We start from the raw sequence: 19,491 nt of genomic DNA on the forward strand, positions 1-19,491 counted from the left end.
CCAGCCAGCAGCGCTAAAGCATTCTTCTGCTCCCAGGCATCTCCCACTTCAACCCGTCCCCCAGCAGACGGCTGTGAACATGTCATTTTCCCAACCACTGCTTTCAGACTCCTCGGTTTGCATTCAAGGCTTGAGAGGCTCAGAGATCTGGGCGGAGTTCACACTGTGCTGCTCACTAGTTCTGTGCCGCCGGGCAGGTTATTTAACTGCTCTGAACCTCAGTCTTCTCATCTGTCACCTGGTGATGGTAACAGAACCCACCCTGCGAGGCTGCTGAGAGGATTAAGTTGGCTGCTGTACATATATCCCTCTGCTGACTTCCTTTCTGGATACTCAGTATTTGGCGAACATGCTCACGTGGTCCCATCTTCGTGCTGTTGTCTCTGCCTGGAATGCCCTCCCGCTGCCCATCTCTGCCTGCTGATGTCCTACCCATCCTGAAAAGCCCTGCCCCAAAGTCACTCCCTTCATCCATGTCCTCCTTCCCCTGATGCCCCCAGCTGAAAATTCTCTCTCCTCTCCTCGAACTGCCCCGCATTTGCATGCCTGACTCACAGCGCTGATCACATGGAAGCTTGTATAAGAACACTGAGCACATCAGCACATTAGCGCTTCAGAGTTCACACAGTGCTTCCACATATACTTAACAGTCCCACAACCTTATGAGGTCGGTAGTATAACACCTATTTCACAGGAAACTGAGGCCCAGAGAATGTGAATAACCGACCTAAGATGACACGACTAGTAAGTGGTGGAGCTGGGATTTCAACGGTCCTCAAGGTGCCACAGCCACTGCTGTTTCAGCAATATTCTTATCTTCCCTACTGCACTAGAGCCCTTGGGAGGAAAAAACTTGTTCATTTCTTTGTTTTTAATTCCTCACAACCCATCATAACAATGGTGTTTTTTTTAACAAATGAATGAATGAATGAATGAATGACTAGAGGACAAAGAGACGGGAGTTCATATCAGAATTTAAGACCCCTCTTCCATTTAACTCCCATCTGCGTTCTTAAAATGAAAGTGTTCACATCTCTCACTTTTCAGACCCCTAGCATCTCTCCTTTCCCAGCAGGACCCTGTGGTACTCCACACCAAAGCAGCTTTTTCCCTAAATCTTGCCCAGCTCTTTTTTTTTTTTTTTTTGCGGTACGCGGGCCTCTCACTGTCGTGGCCTCTCCCGTTGCGGAGCACAGGCTCCGGACGCGCAGGCTCAGCGGCCATGGCTCACGGGCCCAGCCGCTCCGCGGCATGTGGGATCTTCCCGGACCGGGGCACTAACCCGTGTCCCCTGCATCGGCAGGCGGACCCTCAACCACTGTGCCACCAGGGAAGCCCTTGCCCAGCTCTTATCGGATCGCTATCCCCTTGAGAAACAAAGGTCCAGTGCCCTAGGTCCGGTGCTGGTCCTCTAGTTTTCTGCCCCTCCCCCAGGCTGCAGGTCAGACCTCCCCCTGCCGCGTTCTGCCTCTTCAAGACAGACCCTCACAACCACCTTTGCTCCTTACCGAGCAATGTCGGCGTCAAAAGAAGAGACCGGCGGGTTGAGGCGCTGGTATCGACGAATGAAAGAGTCCTTGTTGATTTCCCAGATCTCCCGGTACATGTCCCAGGTCTTGAGGTAGTTCTGTAGCAGGGCTGCATTGTTGGTCATGCCGCTGCTGATCTGGGCCTGGATCTTCTTGATGTCTTCATCCCGCTCTTCAAGACCCAGCAAAATGCTTCTCATTGACTTCCACCCCAGCCCAAGCTGCAGCCCAGCCCCTGGCCACTGCCCCAGAACCTCCCCTCCAACAGCACCTTCCCAAAGAAATACAGCTCAAACACGAGCATTAGAAAATGAAGGAGGAGGCCGAAAGTAAAAGAACGACTCTATTCTGTAGGATTCAGATGTCTCACCTGTTGGTGTCTAGGGCTCTTATAGCCCAGCCCCAGTCCCAAACAAGCCCTTCCTGGTCTCCCAACCCCAAACCCCAAACCCCTTGACCATCAGTCACCTAGTTTTGACCCCCCTCTGTGGCCCTTCTCCCTTCCCCAATCCAGCCCTTTGACCTGGGTTTTCCACCAGTCATGGAGATGACTGGCCCAGTACGTCTGGAAACAGCCCTGGTCTCTCCTCCTGGCTCTGCCAGGTCCTAAGCTTTGGCTACCCCTGCACCTGGTGCCCTCCCACTGCCCACTCACCCACGATTGTGTAGATGGGCTCACGAAGATACTTGCACTTGATGAGAATTTCAGGGAGGTGGCAGAAGACAGAGATGGTGGAGAAGAGGTGGTTGCCAATGTCATTGACCACACTTGCCAAGGTCTGCAGAGTGGGTGAGAACTCCACCTGTGGGAGCACAGTGGCGAGGGCTTAGCACAGGCCCGGGAGGACTCAAGCTCAGGACCGGGATGGCTGGACACCGCAGAACCAGGCCTGGAGGCTGTAGGAGAAAGTCAGGGCCTAGAGCCAAGTTTAAGGATTGACGGAAACTGGCAAATAAAGTGTGATGATTTCGGGCTGTTGGGGGCAAAGTGGTTCCCACCTGTGCCACACCTCCCTGCATGTCATTCTTCAAAATGACAAGGACTTGGAAGAGTGGGTTGGGGGTGGTCTTTCCATCCCCATTGATGGCCTTGGACAGTTCCAACAGTGACATCTTCACGTTCAGGCGCAGGGCATCCTCCATCATGCGGTCCAGCCGAATCGTGTACTGCAGCCACTGCTGCTGAATCTGGTGGGAAGAGCAGGGGGAAGAGAGCCCCTCAGGGAAGACGAGGCAGGTCCTGGGAAATGAGAACCAGCCAACAGGGAGGGGAACGAGCTGGTTCAATAGAAAGACGGGACGCCGAGTCCTGAAGGAAGGAGGTTTGAAAGGCCGAAGGTTGGGTGAATCCAAGACTAGAGCAGGATGTTTGAGAAGCACGTGGGGGTTGGGGGGGAGGGGGAAGACCAAGAGAAGGGTCTGATGGGACTGGGGGAGCGGAGGACCTGCCCACCCACAAAGCCCTGGCCACAGGACCCCCTACCTCGGGGCCATCGTTCTTGAAGACTTCATAGGAGTTGGTCATGATGGCCACCACATCGTGGTGCAGGCTCACCAATTTCTGCTGCACCACCGCCCGATGCTCTCTTTGGTCCTCCTCAAATTCCAGGTCCCTGTACACCCGTTTGCCACTAATGCGTACCAGCAATGTCTCTGACATCACTTGGGCTCGCCAGCCAATGGTCAGAGTGGACGCCTTGAACTCATTCACAATCGTCTGCACCTGGAGTCAGACCCCAGCCATGGAGGAGTTTCAGCTTGGGAACAGACCCTCTGGGCCTAATTCTATCCTCCCACTGTCCTCTAGCTAGAATTGCTGACATTAAGAAAAAAAAACTTCCCTAAGCACACTTCATTTCTTTCACAAGACTCCCTGGTCTCTCCACCACTACCCATGACTCAGGTGTTAATTACCCACATGCCAGCCTTTCAGTCTGCCTTGCAGACCTTTAGGGTCTAATGACCACGGCCCACCTTGCTGGCGTATACACGGCACTCTGTGATGAAGATGGCACTGGCCCCCTGCAAGGCCCAGTGCAGTTTCTTGAGCCCAGGGTGGATCTTCTTATCCAGGAACCGGATACGTTCTTTGAACAGGGCCTGCTCATCTGGGGACAGCATGGCAATAATCCTGCGCATAAGAGGAGACCGGTAGCTGATAGGGAGCTATCAGCTCTGACGACCTCTCCTCCACACCAGGACACTTGGTGGAGAACTGAAAGTTCCTGATTCTAGGCTAGAGCTTTCCAATAAAACTTTCTGTGATGACAGAAATGGTCTACCATTCGTGCTGCCTGGTACGGTAGCCACAAGCCACGTGTGGCTGCAGGGCCCTTGAAACGTGGCCTGTGCAAATGAGTAACTGAATTTTAAGTTTTATTTAATTTCGATTAATTAACTTGAATAAAAATAGCCACATGCACCTAGTGGCTGCCACGTTGGACCGTGCAGTTCTAGACACCCAAACAAGTCTGCCGCTCCCATCCCCTCGGACTTGAACTGGGCTGAGAAAGGTACCCAACCCCGAGCTAAGCCTCACTCCAGAGATGAGTACAAAGGGTGTTAAGCATGGCCTTGCTTGGTTCAACGAATCTTATGTTGTTCTGGGCCCATAAACCTAACGCCATCAACTTCCTTCCTAGAGAAGTCACCCAGGCCGACAGTATATATGGTCCAAGTGCCCAGTGGGGTGAGAGGGGACGTGGTGTTTTTTGCTCTCTACTCTAAAGCTAGAAGACAACACTGAAAGGGACAGGAATAATCGTAGGGCCTTACGAGAGAGCACGGGAACGTTTTTTTTTTTTTTTTTGAGATGGACAAAATGTGAAGGACGCATACTGTAGGAAATGGACAACATCATGGGGCGGATAAGACAAAGAGGGAGCATGAAGTGGCATTCAAGAGGGCTGCAGCGAGGGCCCCACCTGTTGTAGTCCCGAGCGAGGAGCAGCAGGTTTTCTCGAAGAATGCGCAGGTCCTCGGCGCGCTCAGCCACGTTCGCCACGTAATGCGGCGTCTCGAAAAGCAGCCGCTCCCAGTAGTCGATCTCCACAAAGAGGATCAACAGGGACCTTGGGGAGGAAGAGAGGCAGAGCAGCTGCGGGGCGGCCCAAGGGCGTAAACCGGAACCAACACCCGACCAAGAGGTACGGGGCTGGGGCGCATGGAGACCCTTAAAGGTAAGCAATGAAGCAGAACCTCCGAGTAAAGAAGGCGGACTGGACACGTTGACTTTTGCTCCCCTCCCCAAATAACCAAAATAACAGTAAAGGGGGGTTTCGCTTGTCCAAGGCATAAGCCCACAAATACAAGAAGACAACAACCGAAAACATCTGAAAGTGCAAAAGCAGATGGATAAGGAGAAGAGGAGTCCTCAGCTGGCACTGGAGACAGCTGGGAAGCCTCCTTAGAGGCCTGGGGACGGGTGGCTCCAAGTATCTCAGGAAAGGGGTGAAGGTGGGACTATATAACAGGAAGAGCAATTGAAAGTTTAGGAAGCAGCTCTACCCATGTCCCCTCTCCTACTCTACGTAGTTAAGCAAGTTGCCCTCCCTCACCCCAGCCTAAGACTGAAGGCTTCTTGTCTCAGGAGGCAGTGCAGAGACAAACAGAGGGTCTTTGGACTGGGAAACCCCAGGCCCAGTTGAAGGAGAGAGTAATACACTGGGAGCAGGGGTGGTGAGTCACCATGAACCCACTGAATGTTAAGATCCCCGCCTCCCTCTCCTGCCCAGAAACCAGCACTCTGGCAGCTGGATCTACACCCTCCGGAGCAAAGTTTGAAAGATGGTTCTCTGTGACCTCCGACCAGCGTAAATAGAAAAGCCCCACGGATGATGACCTCTGGAGTCGCCAGGAAACAGCGCACCTGGACAAGCCTGCAGTGAGGCTCCCAGTTGAGAAGCCCCCCTTTTCCTGCTCAGCAGAGCTGCCGGTCAGCTTTCCAGCCCCTGTCCCTTAAATATGGACAGACAACCAAGGGTTACAGAACACTGGTCTCTGTCTTTCCTAGCACAAAAGGTGGGAGTCAAAACAAACAGAAAAAAGCAACGAGAAGGGAAGGAGAGGGGACAGAGGTTGTGCAGAAAGAAGACGGCCTACCTGCAAAAGAAAAATAAACAAAACCACCTCGAACATCCTCAGAGAGAGATAAGAGACAAAAGAGCATCCGTGAAACAGAAACAAGATGCTAGAAAAGGGACACCAGGAGAGCTCTTAGAAGTTAAAAATGAGAGCAGAAAATTTTAAAATCAAAAGAGATATATAGGGCTTCCCTGGTGGCACAGTGGTTGAGAGTCCGCCTGCTGATGCAGGGGACACGGGTTTGTGCCCCGGTCTGGGAGGATCCCACGTGCGGAGCGGCTGCGCCTGTGAGCCATGGCCGCTGAGCCTGCGCGTCCGGAGCCTGTGCTCCGCAACAGGAGAGGCCACAACAGTGAGAGGCCCGCGTACCGCAAAAAAAAACAAAAAAATCAGCCTGGGGAATAATTTTTGTAAAATATTTTCTGATTTGTCCTCAGACAAGTGGTCAGGCAGTAGAGGTAGGACAGGGAAGCTGGCTGGGTTTGGTGCTGACACCCCAGAATGAACTGACAGGATGGAGAAAGTGCTGTCAGAGCAGGAGAAAAGGAGGAAGGGGAAGTCCCATACGCAAAACACGGACAGACGCCAATGTCCCCTATCCTGCTCTGGAGAAGTCCCACTACACAGAGGAGTCTGCTGCATACACAGCAATAACACAGCTCTTTTCAGCCAGGGTACAGACGACATCTGGAATATGTTTGTGTTAAGTACTATCTGTAAGGCTGGTCTGGCTGTAAAACGTGGTAAAAGCCAATTTGGACTTCAGAGTTCAAATATTTGGGCTATAAGCTGGGATAACAAAACCCCTTGTGAGATAAAATAGGTGCTATTAGGGACTGGAAGGCTCCCAGAACTAAGGGAGAGTCAGGTAGTTCCGAGGACAATCAGGACATTTGAAGAGCGTGCTTATTTCAAGATCTTATCTAGACCATGAACACAAAAAAGTAAACCTGATAAAGTTATCTGCCCCTCCTTGGAGCCTTCAAACGTTTTGGAAAAGCTGAAACTGTCTTGGATGTCTTTACTGGTTTAACGAGCCCAAACTTTTCAAAGTCCTTCCCCGTGATCATGGCTTTTTTTTCCCCCACACACATTATTTACTGGATTGAGGTAGTTTATCATAAAGCCACAAAAAATGTAAAGCAGCTTAAAACAGATCTCTCCAGACAACAGCTGTCTAAAGGATGGGGGTAACTCTTCTCTCTGGAAGAAGTGTTTCAGCCATTATTTGGGTTTTGGCTAAACCCAGGCCATAAATATTTGGCCCAAAGTTGTCTTGTTAAGCTCTACTGTAAAGATTATGCAATGGTGTCTGAGATAAATATCCGACGTGTCCCTCGACAAGAGATGATCACGGCAGACAGAAAAGTTGTCTCCTAAGTTTATCCTTGCTACGCGGGCACTAAGCTCAAACATCAGGTGGACACACCACTGTGGGGGGAAGGGAACAAGATGCAGGAAGCCTAGCTGAAAGCCCCCAGCACAGAATATTCAAGACCCTTAGGGAAACGGTACAACTTCTAAGTCCATCAGTAGTGGGTTGATGGATTAAATTACACTACAGCAAAATCGTGGGATGCTATAAGCCGTGGAAAATAATTATGTAGCTCTGTACATACAGAATGGAAAATCTCCCACACATATTGTTAACCTTAAAAAATAAAAAAAGCAAGTTGCAAAAATACTGTTTATAATGGGATCCTGTTTTACGTGTGCAGTGTGTATTTTTGATTACATGGTAATCATGGTTACCTCTAGGGAGTGGGGCTGTGCGCTGGATTTTCAGTTTTTCCTTTATATACTTCTACATCAATCTCTTTTTTTTTTCTTTCACAGTGAGCATGCACTACTTTTGTAGTTTAAAATTTTTAATTAAAAAAAGATTTTAAAAATTAAAAAAAAGCAGCCGTATGAAATGGGTGGGGTGGAGTGATAAAAAATATACTGAATCTCTAACAGTGGTTATCTTTGGGGGAATTTTTTTCTTCCTTCTACTTTTCTGCACTCTGCAAATCTTCTAAAAGGATGAAGAATTTTATAATGGAAAAATTAAATAAATCATTTTGAGAACACTTTGAAAGTACAGAACAGTGAGGACAGTATGCTACTATTCATGTTAAAAAGTATACTTAGACAGACATACACTCTTAGCCCTGGGATGTTACACAAGAAACTGGTAACCTTGACTCTTTCTTTTTTTTTTTAAATATATCTTTAAAAATTTATTTCATATTTTTTTAAATTTTTGGCTGCCTTGGGTATTCATTGCTGCGCGCGGGCTTTTCTCTAGCTGCAGCTAGTGGGGGCAACTCTTCGTTGTGGTGCACGGGCTTCTCACTGCAGTGGCTTCTCTTGTTGCAGAGCACGGGCTCTAGGCGCGCGGGCTTCAGGCTTCTCCCTGGAGCCTGCATGCCACAACTAGAGGAGAGAAACACCCACACACCACAACTAGAGAGAAGCCCACGTGCCACGACAAAAGATCCTGCATGCCTCAACGAAGATCCTGCGTGCCGCAACTAAGACCTGATGCAGCCCAAAATAAATAAAATAAATAAATAAAAAGAAGGTTTGTCATCTCTGTAGTCAGCTTCCTTACATAGCTCCTTCTTTATTTCTCTCTTCAGCATCTTATATGGGAAGGAGGCATGGCTCCAGGGTAGAACTGTTCACTTACAGAGCCTCAGAGGGCAGGGACTTCGCCACTGGACACATTCCCCGTGCCCATCTCGGCTCTTAGCATGTGGAAGGCACTCGCTATATATTTTTGAATAATTAATAAATGGATTAATTAAATTTAAAACAGTGGTGATATGAAAATGTCATGATTCTAAAGCTGTAGGCGAGGACATGATCTGACAGCCCATCAGTTCTCAGGAAAGGCCCCTTGGTGGCTCACAGTTTGGAAGGTTTCGCTGAGCCATCGCGGCCACCTAGTGGCAGAGCACCGACATCACTGGTTGAGTAGGTTACTGGGGTTTTTCTGTTTTCAATCAGTTTTTTTGAAGATAGAATGTGAAATTAAAATTAAGAAGTGGTAGTAAACATATTACGGGATAAGAGAGATTTAGAGGAATGGGGAGAGAAACCAAGAGATAGGAGTTAAACTCTGGGGAGGGTTGGGGAAGGGAAGGGCGCTAAAGACAGGACAAGCAGAATGGGAGGGAGTCACGGAGGGTGTCGTACTTGTCAAAGTTCACATCCAGCATGCCCGCCTTCTCCTGGTTGATTCGTAGCAATGGCGTATCCAGCCGCCGAATGCAGTCCTTGTCCAGCGTTGATGTCCAGTCTTGGAAGGTTTTTCGAACCAGTTCGTCAATGGCCTGAACCATCTGCTGATAGGTGTGTACGCTCTCCTCTCCCGTCCCGATGTGGGGCAGGAAATGAGCATTGGAAAGACACTGCGGGGGAAGAACCAGGGATGGCTGGAGTCACCTGCCACATTCCTCCGTGTCACCATCTCCCTGAGACCCCCATCCCCGCCCCCCAACGCACACACAGACACTCCGACAATATGTGGAAGACTCGGAGGGAAGGTGGAGCCCAAAGGAAAGGTGAGAGGAAGAGGCCACGGCACAACGAGAGAGGGAGTCCAAATGAAGAAAGAGAAGCACAGAGATTCAGCTCGAGGAAAAAAGTTGGGAAGAGGAAGTCCATCACAGGAAGTGAGGGATTTAAGAGGCACAAGGTCGAAAACTAGCATGAGCCCTTCCTCAGGACAGATCACTACGTCTGCCACCCCCTGGACAGACCCAGTCTCGGTCAGGAAACCTCTCCAGGGAGACTCTCTGGAGGCAACCCCCCGCCCCTGCCCCCCACCCCACTCCCGCCCCAGCACTGGGCTCAGCCTGCAAACTCTACCATTGCCGCACTGAGAACAAGTCCTGGAAAAGGCCAGACTTACGTTCATGACCCTGTCGATGCGACGCCGTAGGATCCGCACCCAGTGCGCCTGCCCCGAATGCTGGGCCATGTAGGGCTCCAGGTACGGCCGCTTCTTGCTCAGCTCACGGTTCACGAGGGCCAGTTCGCTATTGAACAGCATGTAGAGATCCACCGCCTTCTTGTCATATGTTCGCTTGATAGTCTGATGAAGGAGAGGAAGTGGACAACACACCCAGGGATGCGGGTTCCCTGCAGCTCCACCCTGGAGGAAAGCTACACTCCTGCCGTGGGAGTTCCGCTCCCAAGGCACCCGGGCACTGGGGGAACAGCGGAAGAAAAGAGGCACTGGCCATTCAGGACATGGGACAGAGCATGAACGGAGGTTGGATGGTGTCTGGAAGGACCAGGAGGAACTGAAGGAAGGCAGAAGAGAACCAGGGGTGGAGGAAGCAAGCGGGCAGCCACACCTCTCGGGCTGCAAGCCTGCGGAAGGTGTCCAGCAGTAGCACCCCGTGCTCCACGTCGCGGACTAACTCGAAGGCGGAGCTGATCAAGTTCTGAGTCATCACCTCCAGGTCCTTGACTCCAGCCCGGAACCTGCACCGTTAGAGGCATGTTGAAGGGTGGGTGCCCTCGCCTGCCCCCAAGGACATCCCCTGAGTCAGACTTCCATGCGTTATGTACCGAGGGCTTCCTAGGCACCAGGCACTGAGTGTTGTACACGCATTAGTCCATTTATCCCTCAGAACAGTGCAGTGAGGTAGGCTTTATCACTAACCGTATTTTATAGATGAGGAAACAGAGGCCCCAGCTGGTAGAACAATGTGCGTAACTAGTTTGTGGCAGAACCGGGATCCAAGCCCAGGAAGGCTGACTCTGGAACCCTGAGTCTGAGCCACCACCTCCTTCCTAGCACTTCCCCTGCCCTCCCCAACCCTGACCTGTGGCCTCCACGCTTCCCCAGTACACTCTGCTCTCACCTCCCTGACCTCCCTTCCCTGCTCGACCCCGGGGGCCTGCCTGTGATGCTCTCACCTATTGTAGTCTTCGTGCCAAGAGGTGTTCTTGACGTCCAGGATGCCCCCGCGAACAGCTCGCAGCACGTGCAGGTTTTTGTGGAAGATGTCCTCAATCTCCAGCAAGTTCCGTGTTATCTGGGGCCCCTGGGCGCCAGAGAAGCAGGGAAGGGGACCTTGCTTGCCATCTTCCCAGCGGGCAAAATGGAACTGACAGTCACATACCTGCAAAGAAGTCAGCGTGAGGCTTCCCGCCCTCCTTTCTGAGCCTCTCTGTCCTGAGCTCTGTGGTTTAGCTTTAAATAGCTAAAAACTAAGGAGCACCAACCAGATACAAGGGGCTACCGGGGTGCATTTTAGCTGCAGAATGAAATATGAGATACTAAGGCAGTGATAACAGGCCAAAGTCTCAAAGCACGGGATGGTGGTCAGGCACACAGTCATGTGAAAAGAACCAAAGCAGCAAGTTCTAGGTGTAGCCTCAGCCCCAGCTCCCCCAGCTCCTGGAGCATCTGCTGTTGGCTTTGAGTCTCCTTCCCTGACCGTCTTCCCACCTCGATAAGGTCCTTGCAGCGTTGCACAAAGGCATCGACCTGGGCAAATATGCTGGTCTGGTCTAGGACCCAGCCCCAGCGGGAGAACCTGTCGGAAGAAAGACTGACCAGTCAGAAGCGGGAACACGAGCCATTAACCAACCTGCCCAGGCCAGGCTAGAAACATGAGTCCTAGTTCAGGGGGAGCCTTAGAAAATGAGACCCCAAGAAACAGTTTTCCTGAACCCCAAGAGAAGAGACTCAAGGTGAGGAGAGCCAGAGAGGAAACAAAAACATCTCAGTTCTAAGAGAAGGTTTACACACAATGGAATTTTAGACTTCAGGGCCAAGAAAGGAGGAAAACACCAGGAGGGATTCCTGGGATCAGGGAGAAAGTTATTACAGTTAGGAGGACCTACGGCTGGGAGCTAGAATACCCGAATCCACAGAGAAAACTCGGACCCATGTAAAAACTCTAGAAAGATATAATCCATAGGCTTAAAGTGCAAGCAAAAGGACTCAGAATCTACCCGCTATAGGAACGACAAGGTGGGTGACACACAGGATGTTAGGGGAGGCCCGTCGTACTGGGTATGCATCTGCACAGCCTGTAGGTAGTGGTCTCTCCAGGCGTGACAACAGGAGATGCAGCCTTGTAGGTCCTCCTTGCTAGAAATGACGTATCCCTCAAAGATCCGGTCCAGGGAGATGGCATGGCAGCACAGGCGGATGATCTCATTGCTCATCTGCAGATGGGGTCCCAACAGCCTCAGTTCACAGCCTTAGTTGCACCCCACCCTCTCTCGGAGTCCCCAAGACCACGCCTCAGGTCTCAGCCTCCTACTGCTGGATTTGCCTCCCGATACCCCTCTCGCCCCTGGTCCTCCACTGCTGGCGTGGCAGCACCTCTGGGTTCCACCTCCATTGCCTGCCTCAGACCAGCTCTGCAGCTGCATTTCTAGCCAGCGATCGGCTCAGCGCCCCTGCCCCACTCTTTGGCTCCACTGCCCTCCAGGAATCGGCTCCTGCTCCTCAAAAGTCGGTGTTTTTGGGCTTCCCTGGTGGCGCAGTGGTTGAGAGTCCGCCTGCCGATGCAGGGGACGCGGGTTCGTGCTCCGGTCCGGGAAGATCCCACATACCGCGGAGCGGCTGGGCCCGTGAACCATGGCCGCTGAGCCTGCGCGTCCGGAGCCTGTGCTCCGCAACGGGAGAGCCCGCAACAGTGAGAGGCCCGCGCACCGCAAAAAAAAAAAAGTCGGTGTTCCTTCCTGAATCTGCCTCTCGCCCACTGCGAGTTCCATCTTTGGAAACGAGAAAGAGTGGGTCTTCCCCTTCCATACAGCTCTGCCTGGGAGTCTGTCCTTCGTGGCCCCCTCCCGCCCTGCACTCCATCTACGCCTCTTTGCAAAGCCCCTCTTCCCGCCTGGGCTACGTCCATCTGGAAGCAAAATGTCCAGTCCAGGCCCCAACTCCAAGCATCACTATAGTTGATGATGCAGGCAAAAACCTGTGGTCTCCGTCCGACCTGAAGGGCATTCCTCACTACCTTTTCACCGCATATGTCTGCTGGTGAATTCCACCTTCTCCAGAAATCTGCGTCCTATTAACACGGCCACCCCCTTATGACCCTCTGTCCCACCCTCTGCAGGCACACACCTTCCGGAAGAGGGAGGTCAGTCTCTCCCGAGTGTTGTAGTGGGGAGAGTTGACCCAGATGATGCGGATGAGACTGATGAGCCTGGGGAGTTTACTAGAGATGTCCTTAGGCCTCATGAAAGCCAGCTCCTGGTAAGGTTCCTTCAGGATCGACAAAAAAGTCAGGTTTGACTGTGCTTGACGAGATCCATCCTGGCAGTAAAGAGAAACCAGGAGAAGACTTACCCCCTGGAAAGAACTGGTTCAAAGCGAGCGCTTTTGATCCTCCTCAAACCCTACCCCGACTTGCTTCTCCCGGGAAGCATTCCCAATTAACCCTACCTGGTGCCAATCACCTCAGGTCTCTGCCACCCTTCAGGACCAGAGCTTGTACATACCTACTTTTATTCACTTACTAGTTTCTACAAAAATATTTTTATGTCTTTTCTCATGTGTGAGTCCCATCTCTCCCACTAGACTGGGAATTCCCCAAGCTCAGGTTTTGCGTCTATTTCTCTAGTTTTTCCCCTTGAACTCTTAACTCTGCACAAAGGAGACGCTCAATAGGTGTTGATCAACTGACTGGATATCACACTCATTCAGCCCAGTGGCTGTCACCCAGGCCCCTCCACTGCCCTGTTCTCAACGAGGGTTTTAGACTTCTCCACCTAACGGTGGCTCAGTTCCCTCAATACCAGCTTCAGATTCCACCTAGGAAGACAGGGCCTCTCTCTCTGTATTCTGCAGACCACTCTGATCTCTGTGCGTCAGCTTGTCATATAATACCAAATTTAATTTTTTTTTTTTTTTTTTTACCAAATTTAATTTTTTAAACGTGTTTCTCTTGCGGCTCTCTCGGCTGAACCGCGTGGGTGTGTCTTTGACCCCAGGCCATCTAGCCATCTCTTTTGTGTAAGTCTTATTTCTCAGCTGGACCGTATGGGTTGGGCTCAGAGAGGGCACTCAATGTCGTACACTTGTTGAGTAACCAGAAGTCTCCCTAACTAAACTATAAGCTCCTTGGGACCTTGTGTTCTACCACTTTTATACTCTCCCACTAGTCCAAGTCCAAGCACTGGGTGCATCTATCTTTGCCTTTGATGACTATGTTGACTCTCTCTTCTTAGCACCTTACAGTGTACCAACTGCTGTCTACTTTCTGGCAAGCCTCCATCCTTCGATCCACTCACAGACCTGTATCTGCTGGGCCAGCTTCATAAAGGGCGCCAGGTAGGATGACTTGGCAAGACTCAGGATGGACTCGACGTGTTTCACTCCCGGCTTCACCAGCTGTTTGCTGATGCCAGACAGGTCCATGCATCGGTTGCGCCAGAACTCAATCTCCTCCAAAGGACCTAAATTTTCTCCTGTGTCCACAGTTTCCTGGGCACTGAGCACTTCCTTTATCTGCCGTGTCCAGTGGATCATGGTGGCTGCCGGCGAGAGGACAAAACCTCTGGCGTTTCTTTGCAGTACTCCCCAGTTGTGTCCTTCCCTGTTCCCCCTACAGAGCCCTCCTAACCCAACTCCTGTCCCAGCCTCTGGGCTGCCCCCCACCTCTCCCCTAGGAGCCCTGACACATGGGCAGTGCCAGCCACTCACTCTCCAGTTGCTGTACCAGATCTTTGTCTTTAACCACCGCCTCAGGCTTCATGTTCATGGCCTCTGTAGGGATGTAGAGAACAGTGTGCCCCTCCAGTTTGTACCGAGTATCTAAGGAAAGGAAAGGACCATGAGAGTTCACAGAGGGCGATGGGTGTATGCCACCCCACTTCCAACCGTGGTTGATGATCTGGGGCCCAGGAAGTGTACACATTTCAGGAGAGCAGGCAGGAGAAACTATGACTCATGCTTTTTTGATACCAAGCGGGAAAATGACAGAAGGCAGAGATACCTCACTGAGATATAATAAGAGATTGTCATAAAATATGGTCAAAGATCTATACCATGCCCTCAACACTCTCTTCTATGACACATGTACTCCCCCTACTGCCCGCCCCCATCTCCCCTTACCCTACATGTACTCTTGGAAATTTCCAACTCTGAGCAGGTCTGGCCAACTGTTCTACAGCAGGAAACTCTACCTGGATTAGAAGGCAAACTCTGTACCCTGTTCCACTCATTCAGCAAACACATTCCAAGCACCTACTCTGTGCCAAGCAACGCGGGTACTCAGGATCAATCTTCCCCCCCGCCTCACTCTCTCTACTGTTGGTGGGGACTGGGGAGAAAGCAGGCATTCCAGTCTCTCCACTCACCTGTCAGGCAGGCCAAGAACCTGTGCAGGTGAGAAGTAAAATGATTTCGAATGCTCTCGGGCCAGGTTGTGTTTGTAAAGATCTGAGGGGCAAAGACGCCGTCGAGCAGCCGAAGCAGGGCTGGGATGTAGGAACCCCGCACTGTCCCAAAATGCACAGTCGCCTCAAAGTTCTCTGGAGTGATGGGAACTGGCGCTTGGCGAATGAAGTAGACAATCTGGTTCTGGGTCTGCATGAAAGACAGTAGATCAGACTTCAGGGTCCAGGCCCAGCCATGATCCCCAAGGGAATCTGAGGCTCCAATCATGAAAGCCTGGCTGAGTTCTTCGTCGCATTCCCTTAGTGTATCCAATCCTTCTCCAAATATAAGCAACATGAGGTGCTTCCTGTTCTTGTCAGGGACATAACAGAGTCTGTATACAGAGATGTGGGGAGGAAATGGAGAGAGCATGCCTTGAGGGTAGGGACTGTGTATTTTGTCCAACTTGGCTCCAGACCTAGCACAGTGACGGGGACATCTTAGATGCTCCATAAATGAGGGATGGATGGATAAATGGAAAGAAAAGGATATCGGAAAACCAGAAAGGAGAAGGACCTAAAGTAAGAGACAACTGTCTAGGGTTTTCCATTTCACTTGCATATACTTTTCCCCCAATTTTTCACTTATCCTTCAGTTGTGTTTATGCTGAGTTTTTGTTGTTGTTTACGTTCAGAAATGTATGACTTTCCTGTTGTTAAAACGTCTTAAAGTTTCTGACTTCTGCATGCTTAGAAAAGTCATTCCCACTCTGCGATCAGATTCACCTGTCTTTTTTTCTTTAGTACTTTTGTAGGTACTCTTTATACTTGATTTAACTTTAAAAACTGAAAATAAAATGCAAAGAAGAAATTCATAACCATTCATCTTCCCACTACCCAGAATTAAATTTTGGCTTTTTTTTGTTTGTTTTTGGGTTTTTTTGTCCATGCCATGCGGCATGTGGGATCTTAGTTCCCTGATCAGGGATCGAACCTGCGCCCCTGCATTGGACGCACAGAGTCTTAACCACTGGACTACCAGGGAAGTCCTTGTATTTCTTTATGTAAAAAAAAGCTTAACAATTATTATTTTTGTTAAAAATGATATGTTAATTATAAATAACTGAAACAATGCAGAAAAGTACAAAGATAAAAGTTTAAATGTCATCTAAAATTCCACCACCCAGACATTAATTATGATCATTAGAGAAAATACTATTCCAGACATCTCTCTCTCTCTCTCTCTCTCTCTCTCTCTCTCTCTCTATCTATCTATCTATCTATATATATATATATATATATATATACAGGAAAATAAATTAAAATAGTTATTTCAAAATAGGATCATGCTATTTTTTTTTACATATAATTTATTTATTTTTGGCTGCGTTGGATCTTCGTTGCTGTGCATGGGCTTTCTCTAGTTGCGCCAAGCGGGGGCTTCTCTTGTTTCGGGGCACAGGCTCTAGGCATGCGGGCTTCAGTAGTTGTAGCACACAGGCTCAGTAGTTGTGGCTTGCAGGCCCTAGAGCGCAGGCTCAGTAGTTGTGAGCACGGGCTTAGTTGCTCCGTGGCATGTGGGATCTTCCTGGACCAGGGCTCAAACATGTGTGCTCCGCATTGGCAGGCGGATTCTTAACCACTGCACCACCAAGGAAGCCCCAGGATCATGCTGTTTGTAATTAAAAGTATTAAATTTAATTTTACTTGGATTTAATAGAATAAAAACACATTGATGTGAATATAGTAAGTGGTTGAGCTTCAAATAAATGTTTCTTTATCTCTAAGAGAGATTTCTTCCTAAAAGACCCCTTTCTAAGGTCATAAGAAAGCTTATGAAAAACATTAAGAGGTTAGCACTTCCCTGGTGGTGCAGTGGTTAAGAATCCACCTGTCAATTCAGGGGACATGGGTTCAAGCCCTGGTCCGTGAAGATCCCACATGCCGCGGAGCAACTAAGCCTGTGTGCCACAACTACTGAGCCTGCGCTCTACAGCCTGGGAGCCACAACTACTGAACCCGTGTGCCACAACTACTGAAGCCCACGTGCCTACAGCCCGTGCTCCACAACGAGAAGCCACCTCAATGAGGAGCCCACACACCGCAACAAAGAGTAGCCCCTGCTCGCCGCAACTAGAGAAAGCCCACGTGCAGCAATGAAGACCCAATGCAGCCAAAAAATAAATAAATAAATGAATAAAAAGAGGTTAGTTTTCTCACTGCCTTCCAATTTTAAGTTCAGTTGACTCGCTGCTTTGAACGACAGGAACATTGGCATCCTCTTACTCTCTTGCATTCTCTCACCACTTCCCAATTTTTGTTATACTATTATTTTTTACATTGTCCAGGTTGATAACATTCACATTCAATAACATAACCATAATTCCCATGGTTATTTAGTATTAGTTCTTTATTTAAATGAATTGAATATTCACAGAGTCTCTATTCCTGAGTCTTCTATTTGGTTCATTCCTCTTTTTTTTTTGGTTCAGTCTTTGATGAACTGGATTTCCATTGATGACATCATTTTTGCTTTTCAAAGTAGGGTTCTTTCAAGACTAAAAATGACTGCCTATTTGTTGCCTCTATACTTGACCATCTAGGCTGGGAATTATACCCTTGGGTTACGCTATGGTTCCTGGAGAACTCGTAGGTGTAACTTCTGGGTGTTCAGAGAAGTCTGAGATCAGCCTAATGGTTCCCCTTGGTAGATAATTTGGGGTTTTGACTAGAGGCCTAAATAATTATTTCCCAAATTTTTATTTTGAAAAAAATTCCAACCCATAGAAAAGTTGCAAGAAAGGCACAATGAACAATACCATGCCCTTCATCTAAATCCACTAATTGTTAACATTTTGCTGTACTTGTGCATGATTGCACTCTCTCTCATTTTCTCTCCTTCTCTCTCTGCTGAGCCATTTCAGAGTTAGCAGCAGACGTTATAAAACTACACTCTTACATACTTCAGCATATGGCTCCTAACAGGGAGGATATTCTCCAACAGTCTCAACACTGTAATTATCACACTCAGAAAATTTAACTTCATTTAATACTTTTATATAATACACAGTTTATATTCGATTTTCCACAGTGGTCCAAATAATGTCATTTACAGCTGGTTTCTTCCCATCCAGGATCCAATACAGATCACACATGGTTGTGTCCCCTTTAATTCCACATAGTTTCCCAGTCTTTTTCTTTCTACCATGACAGTGGTATTTCTAATAGTCCAGGCCAGTTGTTTTCCAAAATGTCCCTTAATTTTGATTTATTGGATTGTTTCCTCATTATTAGATGCAGGTTAAGTATTCTTGGCAGGAATACCACATAGGTGATGTTCCCAAAGAATTAATTTCCCCGAATTTAAGTAACCTAACTAAGACGTGTATTGATATTAAACACTGTGCAACAAATTTTTGTGGAATAAAGTATGTTCTTTCAATTCCCACATTCTGTTCCTTCTGCAGTTCAGGGAAATTCTCTGTATTTTTATTATTTTTTTTGTTCCACCGGGTCTTAGTTGTGGTAGGCAGGCTCCTTAGATATGGCATGTGAACTCTTAGTTGCAGCATGCATGTGGGACCTAGCTCCCTGACCAGGGATTGAACCTGGGCCCTCTGCAATGGGAGCTCAGTATTATCCACTGCACCACCAGGGAAGTCCCTCTGTATTTTATTTTTAAATTTATATTCTGTTTCATTAGCTGGTACCCTATGTTAGATCACCTGTGTCTGTCTTTCACATCTATTAACTTCTCTCTACTTGTATTGTCATTGGTTTTTTCTTCTGCATACGCTGTAATTATCTCAAGCCTCTCTTCTACATCCGTTCAGATTTTCAGTGGTAGCTATTCAGTTCCTTGCTGTTTCTAACCTACTAATTTTAACACGTAAACATGTTGCTTTCTTTATTTCAAAAATCTGCAGTCTCCCTCTTATTTCATTCTCACGTTTTATCATTTCGTCTCTCAGCTTATTAAAAAATTAAATTCGTGTTCTTATTAAGTCGTACTGTAACATGATGCTGTTGTGAGGAATTGCCTTCTGTTCAGTTATGTTTTCCTCTTCTGCATGTTTTGTTCTGTTCTTTTTCTCCCTTGATGTAGTATGCTTGCAGTTGCCATGCAATTTCACTTGCCTCATGCTTGCACAGCTCTCTGAATTCCTTCTTTTTGCTTTAAAGTACTGTGGGTGACTTCCTGATGTCCCACTGTGAGAGCCCAGTTTCATTTCCCCCTCGAAGTTAAAGGGTTGGGTATTTTATGTTTCATTCTCTTTTCTCTAGCCTAAGATAACTGCATGAGGGGATGGGCAGATGGTTAAGGCTAATTTAAAACTGTAAAATCTTTGTTAAAATACATGGGCTCTTTCTTTTCAGATTTCGTAAAAAACCGAGGTTCACTCCATCTCACTAGGGGGCGTCCACCATTCCCGCAGGGAGGACGGTTTCCATAAGTTAGTACATAGACCTTTCATTGGTCCCCAGTCCCCACTTTTAAAGTTTATTAGATTAGATTTTGCTTCTTTCCTTGTTTGTT

At 48.7% G+C, this 19,491-nt stretch overlaps 1 protein-coding gene across 16 annotated transcripts in view; it reads right to left on the bottom strand.

Moving 5' to 3' along the window:
- DNAH2 (dynein axonemal heavy chain 2) overlaps positions 1–19,491 on the bottom strand; it is an 87,871-nt gene that overhangs the window by 54,394 nt on the left and 13,986 nt on the right. For all 16 annotated transcript variants that reach the window (XR_010937462.1, XR_010937464.1, XR_010937463.1 and 13 more), the window contains exons 6-21: positions 14,937–15,165; positions 14,281–14,391; positions 13,873–14,111; positions 12,700–12,891; positions 11,632–11,789; positions 11,065–11,152; positions 10,530–10,735; positions 9,962–10,091; positions 9,514–9,696; positions 8,796–9,010; positions 4,454–4,600; positions 3,504–3,660; positions 3,013–3,252; positions 2,529–2,717; positions 2,185–2,332; positions 1,509–1,701 (exon numbers count right to left, since the gene is read on the bottom strand). Coding sequence is in view for 9 of the 16 variants with exons in the window: in XM_067715626.1 (XP_067571727.1) it covers positions 1,509–1,701; positions 2,185–2,332; positions 2,529–2,717; positions 3,013–3,252; positions 3,504–3,660; positions 4,454–4,600; positions 8,796–9,010; positions 9,514–9,696; positions 9,962–10,091; positions 10,530–10,735; positions 11,065–11,152; positions 11,632–11,789; positions 12,700–12,891; positions 13,873–14,111; positions 14,281–14,391; positions 14,937–15,165 (2,825 nt within the window). In the remaining 7 variants the exon portion in view is untranslated. The remainder of the gene's footprint in view (positions 1–1,508; positions 1,702–2,184; positions 2,333–2,528; positions 2,718–3,012; positions 3,253–3,503; positions 3,661–4,453; positions 4,601–8,795; positions 9,011–9,513; positions 9,697–9,961; positions 10,092–10,529; positions 10,736–11,064; positions 11,153–11,631; positions 11,790–12,699; positions 12,892–13,872; positions 14,112–14,280; positions 14,392–14,936; positions 15,166–19,491) is intronic.

This window comes from Pseudorca crassidens, chromosome 19, assembly GCF_039906515.1.
Source record: "Pseudorca crassidens isolate mPseCra1 chromosome 19, mPseCra1.hap1, whole genome shotgun sequence".
Taxonomy (NCBI): Eukaryota; Metazoa; Chordata; class Mammalia; order Artiodactyla; family Delphinidae; genus Pseudorca; species Pseudorca crassidens.